The following is a 7,634-nucleotide window of genomic DNA, read 5'->3' on the forward strand; positions in this document are numbered from 1 at the left end:
ATGTAGTGAGCATTGTTGCTCACTACTTTTGAGGATGCATTGTTCAATACATCGAGGGCACCAATTGGAAACAACTTAAGCTCACTCAACATTCAAAGTAAACTCCCTGTAAAGCAAAACTAAATATCTCTTATGTGACGCAGTACAGAGAAGAGTGTTGTTAACAACTCTGCCAATTTTGAATGAATGAAAACATTGGCACGTATATACAGTGCGGCTTTCAAAACTGTGAAAACTCAAGCCCTTCTCCCCGCTCTCAAATACTGTGGGCGTGTCTAAAACCACATCATCCTCAACTGTCAATCAAATGTCACTTCTACCTGGAAAAATGGATGCTGCTTCATCCAGAATATTTCTTATGCCCACATACTGTATAACAATTGTACACGTTTGAGCTGTGAAAAATGTATCGTCTCCTGTGGCTGAAATATATCCCACTGTGACTTTACAGGGCTTTTCCGCACCATGACAATGAGACGCTGTAAAGCAGCCACGCCAGCGGACTATTTAAAGGGAAGATGCATTTTCGGAGTGAAGGCATAAGTAGCTAGCTAACTGCACGTTGCAATTGCGGCGGATAATCACTGAGGTGAATGAAGGCGCTCAAGATCCTAAATCGTGGCGGGAGGGGCGACTCCTGCCAGGGCCAAGGTACGTCACTGGGCCCAGTTTTTGCCATGCTCCAAAAAATTCTGGAAAACTGAAATGGTGAAAAAACGTTTAATGCTATATCTCCACAGCTCAGTACAACATACTGTAGTTCCCAGTCTTTGCAAATGTTTTAAGCAGTCATCTTCAAAGGTGTATAATATATTTCGATGCAAATCTCTGAATTCACTCTGCAGGGTCTTTAAAGGTTACAATGCATGTTGACCAGCCTAGCGGAAAAATGTGTTTGAAAAACATGACGTCATTGCCATGCCTCAAGAGTAATGAGGCCCCATGCAAAATGTCTGACTTGACTTAATTATGAGAGACGTGCCTTCTGTTATGCAGTGCTCACAGCTGGACTGGACTCTGATCCACCCGGGAACCATGTGATCCCACCCACTCTGTACAGCCAAGAAAGAGGTCTGACACTCACTCTAACTCATCGACCCACCCACTCACTCACTCACTTCTTTCATTGCGTGATGACATCAAGTCGTCTCCGAGGCCGGCAGGGACAGCAAAGGCAACGTGTAAGTATTTTTGGGACTCGAAGACAGCTGGCCTGCTTTATTAAACACGTGTCACTTGGGTGTGTTTCTGGAAGAGGAACAACAACGTGAGTGTCTATATGGCAGTGATTTCCAACCTTTACGAAGCGAAGGCACATATTTTACAATTGGAAAATCTCACGGCATACCAACAAACAAAAACCCAAAAAGTAAATACACAGTAATTACTGTATGTACTTCCTGCCATCTGATAGAAGAGCTTTTGATTGTTCTGTCTGTCACTATGCCTCACTGGCATAAATAGAGGAACAAAGATACATTATTTCTAATAATATTTTATTTTTTTATATTATTTCTAATAATATATACTGCAGCTCCAGCGACCCAAAAAAGCAGTTATTTTATTCTTTATAATTTTTTTAAAATTAATTGCACGACGAATGGGATATAAGAATTGTATTCTGTCAGTGATTGGAATTGGAAAAATCCATATCGGTCGGGCCATAGTTGTAAGTAGACGTCCATGCAAAAAAGATGTTTCTCCTTGCCCACATTACTTTACCTTAATTACTCCATTTGTTTTTCACTTGAGACTTGCTCATAACTCAAAGTTGGGCTCTAATCACAGTGAGCGAGCGACGACCCGTAAGTAGAAAAACTCTGGACACTCGTAAATGAAGGTACCACTGTACTTGCATGAGATCTGGTTGTTTTAATCAGGATTACGCTAAAATATTTTCTGCAAATAAGTGGCACGGCGAACGACTGGTTAGCACATCTACCTCACAGTTCTGAGGACCGGGGTTCAAATCCCGGCCCCGCCTGTGTGGAGTTTGCATGTTGTCCCTGTGCCTGCGGTGGTTTTCTCCGGGTAATCCGGTTTCCTCCCACATCCCAAAAACATGCGTGGTAGGTTGATTGAAGACTCTAAATTGCCCTTAGGTATAAATCTAAGTGTGAATGGTTGTTTGTTTCTATGTGCCCTGCGATGGTCTGGCGACCAGTCCAGAGGGTACACTGCCTCTCGCCCAAAATTAGCTCGGAAAAGCCCCAACTCACCTGCGACCCTAATGAGGCTAAATCCTATAGAAAATGGTTGTATAAAGGGTGGCGATCCTGGGTGCGCTAACCCCTCCCTGTTTACTAATCATTTTTGGAGGCGCTCTCTATGGAGGTGCTGTACGAGGGCCCATAATCTGGTGCCATGCCCTTGCTCAAATATATAACTATAAATAGCAAAATCTGAGTAACAGATACTCAATTAAGTGTAATGCCTGTTTGTTTTTGTCCTCCAGACGTGACAGTCAGCACAAGAGGAATCCCGTTGTTCTAGTTGGGCCTCGTTGCCGCATGCAGGATGACGCTTCTGGTCCACATGCTGGCCTGCGCCTTTGGCCTGGGATCCTGGGTAGCCGTGAACGGCCTGTGGGTGGAGCTGCCACTCATCGTCAACACCCTCCCCGAAGGATGGGAGCTTCCCTCCTACCTGACCGTCCTCATCCAGATGGCCAACCTGGGACCTTTGCTCATCACTCTCATGCACAAAGCCAGCCCGGGCCGCTTGAACGAGCGGGCCGTCATCTACGCCATCCTCTCCATTGGCATCTTGTCCTGCGGACTGCTGGCCTTCTTCTGGCACCAAACGAGCATTGTGGCTGGTGCGTCGCACAGCACCGCATTCTTCATCATCACTTTCTTCCTATCGCTGGTGGATTGCACCTCCTCTGTCACCTTCCTGCCTTTCATGATGCAGCTTCCCGCCAAGTACATCACCACATACTTTATTGGGGAGGGCCTGAGCGGCTTCGTTCCTGGCGTCGTCGCTCTGGCTCAAGGCGTGGGCATGGCCAAGTGTGTTAACGCTACTCAGGCGACGACAGGAAACCACACAGGTGGAAACAATTCGTTCCTCCAGACCGAGTATCTCCCACCCAACTTTTCCACACAGGTGTTCTTCTTCTTCTTAACGGCCATGATGTGCATAAGTCTGGCTGCTTTCATCGCCCTGAACAGGATTCGTCTGCCGCCTGACGAAAACCTGATGGCGGGTTCGATGACGTCGGTCTGCTCCGGCCTGGACAATCCTGCAGCGGATACTGACGGAAAGGATACAAAATGTGAAAATGAGGAGGAGAGCCACACGAGGCCTGCGCCTGCTGAGCTCAATCACTCCGTATACCAACTCACCTTCATCTACTTCCTGGTGGTGTGGGTCAATGGTGCCACCAATGGTGTGCTGCCCTCTGTGCAGACGTACTCCTGCATGCCCTACGGCAACCTGGCCTATCACCTCTCGGCTGCACTGGCTTCAGTGGCCAACCCGGCAGCTTGCACCATTGCAATGTTTTTCCAAAACAGGTACCATTATAGTACTCTTTCTTTGTACAGTGGAAACTTGATAGAATGGACGAATAGGCGAGTCACTTTAATGAACCGCGAGGAATTAGTGTGCTTCCTAGTTCCAAATCTGCTGCCAAAGGTGAAGGCTTGACCTGGAAATATGTCAGTCCCATTCTCTGCCTGCATTGTGCCACAGCGCCAGTAAACAACAGTGGGCAATTCTGGAACTAACAGACTTTGTCACCAGCATTTTAAGTGACAAATGGAAAGTATTTTTGGACACATTGTTCAGTCCCAACGGTCTGTTTTATCCAATATTTGTTATATCGGTGTCCCCTTTAATGATGTTCCACTGTACTTAAATACAAACACTGTGGACCTCAGCACATTTGCAGTTCAGCATTCGCAGATTCACCAATTCGCAAATTTGTTTGGGAACCTATCCCATGTTATTCCCAGGAAACTCCCACTTATTCGCTTTTTTTTTCAACCCAATCCTTCACTTATTCACGTTTTGCAGCAAAATATTTTTTTGGGGGGAAAAAAAAAATCATGGCAATTACAATGAGTGTCAATTATTTGCGGATTTTTGCTATTTGCGGTCGCTACTTTGAGGCTAGTTTTCTATCGAAGAACGGAGGATAGCTTCCCAAAAAACTGCGAGTAAGCAAATTCCTGAATGTTGAACCACGAATATGGAGGGATTCACTGTTTGGAAAAAAAGTTAATCTTATAAACATTATTTTTATTTCCACCAAAAATCCCGATTCTACATCCAGAAGTATTTGGAGAATGACTTTGGCTTTTATACAGCATCACAACGGATTTAAAATAAATCAAGGGTGTGATTGTCAAATTATTTGGTACTTACGTCTGAAATTCCTTGACGGTAACTACATTATTTTTGTGAAAGCTCTTAAATGACGGCTAAAAGTGCACACTTCAGCCACATTTTGATTGTTTCAAATCTGTTGCGATGGTGTATAAGGCCTAATGATAAAAGTGTCTGGGCCTAACTGTATGTGAGTGTAACTGCATCTTCCTTGTGCTTTCAGGTCTCTCGTGTTTCTAGGTGCGCTGGCGCTGTTGGGTACAGGCTTTGGCAGCTATAACATGGCCATGGCTGCTATGAGCCCCTGTCCTTTACTTCAGGGCTCCATGGCTGGAGAAGTCATCATCGTGAGTGACATACAAATATGTATTGTAAAGACATTGTGACATCAGCTTCGCTTGTCAGCTTCATCTAGGAAATGACAAAGTTCAGCTTAACAGTGTTGAGCAACTCTGCTCATATACTTTTCATGAATGATTACATGTAAAAGTCAAATGAAACTTTTTAAATGATGGTGAAGGTACTCTGGGTTGTTAGTTGGAGACCTGTGTCTTATTGCCGTGGGAACCCCAGATCGCCTACTTTAATGAGAGTGTTTCCCAACCTTTTTTTTTTTTGAGTCAAGGCACATATTTTGGATTCGAAAAATCTAATAGCACAACACCACACAAAAATAATAAGAATATATATATATATGATTTATATGGTTGTCAAAGTGTATGCAGGGTCCTTCTAGTGGTAGGTGAAAGAAGCACAGTTCCATTGTATTTAACTTTGATTGATTTTTTCCGAACTGTTTATTAAGTATGGAGTACTTAGTAATATAATATTTTTATTTTTTTTACGTTTGTGTGCAATACATTTTAATTGAATCATTAATTTTGGTTTTTCTATATTCAAACACAGTGTTCATTCACACTGTGCATAATATTAAATATACTTATTTTTTTAGCAATAAAAAATAAACGTTTGAGAACCACTGGTATATGCTGGATACTGAAATAATGATCTCATCCCAATTTACTCACAAATGTTACTTTTTGTGAAATGTGGACCTGTTTTGTCGAACATTTTCTATTATTCTACTGTATGAATGGTAAAAGGTGGGTACACAGGTTATTTGTACCTTCTGCCATATAGTAGAAGAGCATTTCATGGCTATGCCTGTCACGATATGTCGCTGGCATACTGTAGATACATGAGCAAAGATACTGTACATTATTTGTAGTATGGTCAATCATAGTTTGCAAAACAATTCAGTGGAATTGACTTAATTACCTTCTAAACACATTTTTGTCATGTTCATTTTACAACCCCAGTCCCAATGAAATTGGGACGTTGTGTTAAACAAATAAAAACACAATACAATGATTTGCAAATCATGTTCAACCCTATATTTAATTGAATACACTACAAAGACAAGATATTTAATGCTCCTTTTCTACCCAATCACGGCACCCACCTGTTCCCAATTAGCCTGTTCACATGTGGGATGTTCCAAACAGCTGTTTGATGAGCATTCTTCAACTTTCTCAGTCTTTTTTGCCACCTGTCCCAGCTTTTTTGGAGCGTGTTGCAGCCATACAATTCTAAGTTAATGATTATTTGCTTAAAAACCATCAAGTTTGAGCAGTTTGAACATTAAGTATCTTGTCTTTGTAGTGTATTCAATTAAATATAGGTTGAACATGATTTGCAAATCATTGTATTCTGTTTTTATTTATGTTTAACACAACGTCCCAACTTCATTGGAATTGGGGTTGTAGGTTGACGTTAGTAAGACATTAAGTTCAACAGGTTTGTCTGACCAGTCAATTATTGATGAATGGAACAATAGTAATCACTGAAAAGGTTTGTGTCCTCCATGTGGACTGGACTGGCTGTAGCTCTGCCAAGAAGTCACTCTTGGAAGCTTTTCCATGGTATTTGAACTGTTTTGTAGCTTTACTTAAAGTGACGTCCAGTTAAATACACTTCACTCAACAGTAGTGGAGTCAAGGAGGAAAGGAATAACAACGTTTTCCACACTGCTGACTTTAAAGATCCACATTCAGCAAACCGTATTTCTCCACTATTCGCCGGGGATAGGGACCAAGCCCTGCCGTGAATAGTAAGAAAACACTCACAAAATTTTTAATACGTATATTAATAGTTAAACTCTACATATACCACAAGCTGTGATGCAAAAACTGTTTTATATGTAACACCAAACTTAACTGACATTACCCTTTAAAATATTTGTCGATCTGATTTGACTGTAAAAAAAAACGTCACCAAAAGTTCATATGTACTTGAGGCGAAGACTGTAATTTCCACTAACAACCCTGGCTAAACTTAGCTCCTCCTCGACACGGAAATATCTTAGGCTCATCAAGATGTTCACTTCAGCAATACTTCCTTGACGCCACTGATTACATCAATGCCATTTTGTGGCATTTAAAGCCATTACAGAAAGACCACAAAAATATATAAATGGTGAGGAAAGGTTCTACAGAAAAAAAAAAAAAAATTAAATCTGAATCTTGAATTTTTTGGGGAGTTCACTGTACAAGTCAATGTCCTTTTTGCCTTCTCCAGGTCCTCTCGTGGCTCTTGTTCACTGGAACTCTGTCTTACATCAAAGTGATGTTGGGGGTCATCCTGCGTGACCGCAGCCACAGCGCCCTGGTTTGGTGCGGCGCCGCAGCACAAGCGGGGTCGCTGGTGGGCTCTGTTACCATGTTCCCGCTTGTCAATGTCCTCATGCTCTTCAAGGCCGGGGACTTCTGCAACACCAAATGTCCACTCTGAAAACTCTTGTGTTTTTTAAAGACATTTATTTATTTTGAAGTGATATTTTATCCATCCATCCATTTCCTATAGTGCTTGTCCTCATTCCCTTCGAATGATAGGTATCCCATCTGATTTTGGTTGAGAATACACATCTCAAATTATCTTTCCCCATTAAAATGAATGGAAATCTCATTAAGCCGTTGCAGCCCCCCACCCTCCCAAAACGTTTTTTTTTTTAAACCTTAAAAAAATTTGTCATGTTTTTTTTTTTTTTTTTTTTTTAATAAATTTGGAAAATTGCACTCTATGACACTGTAGTTTATATAAAAAAAAAAAACACGGTATTGACAATCAAATACAATGTAAAGAATTAAACAGTTTGTGCATCATGATGTATTAATTCACTGTGATTGTGCGGCTCCTGGGGGCAATATAATACAGACATAGGGATATACACGGAGATGGTCACAATTCCTCAGTAAGCCGCAGTATTAGTCATTTTTCGCACAGGATAAAGAATAAAGAATATA

General features: G+C 41.7%; 1 protein-coding gene across 1 annotated transcript; it reads left to right on the forward strand.

Moving 5' to 3' along the window:
- The first annotated feature begins 1,103 nt into the window (after positions 1-1,103).
- slc52a3 (solute carrier family 52 member 3) lies at positions 1,104-7,122 on the forward strand. Its single transcript, XM_061673213.1, has 4 exons — positions 1,104-1,181; positions 2,456-3,518; positions 4,556-4,679; positions 6,910-7,122. Exons 2-4 carry the CDS (start codon positions 2,518-2,520, stop codon positions 7,120-7,122), a joined length of 1,338 nt encoding a protein of 445 aa, XP_061529197.1. The 5' UTR covers positions 1,104-1,181; positions 2,456-2,517.
- Positions 7,123-7,634: the final 512 nt, after the last annotated feature.

This window comes from Phycodurus eques, chromosome 1 (genome assembly GCF_024500275.1).
Source record: "Phycodurus eques isolate BA_2022a chromosome 1, UOR_Pequ_1.1, whole genome shotgun sequence".
In the NCBI taxonomy this organism is placed as follows: Eukaryota; Metazoa; Chordata; class Actinopteri; order Syngnathiformes; family Syngnathidae; genus Phycodurus; species Phycodurus eques.

Excerpts from the sequence above, each read along its gene's own strand:
- slc52a3 (XM_061673213.1), top strand. The coding sequence starts at position 2,518 with ATGACGCTTCTGGTCCACATGCTGGCCTGCGCCTTTGGCCTGGGATCC. Across the intron at positions 3,519-4,555 it reads GCAATGTTTTTCCAAAACAG|GTCTCTCGTGTTTCTAGGTG; the intron begins GTACCATTATAG and ends TTGTGCTTTCAG. Across the intron at positions 4,680-6,909 it reads TGGCTGGAGAAGTCATCATC|GTCCTCTCGTGGCTCTTGTT; the intron begins GTGAGTGACATA and ends TGCCTTCTCCAG.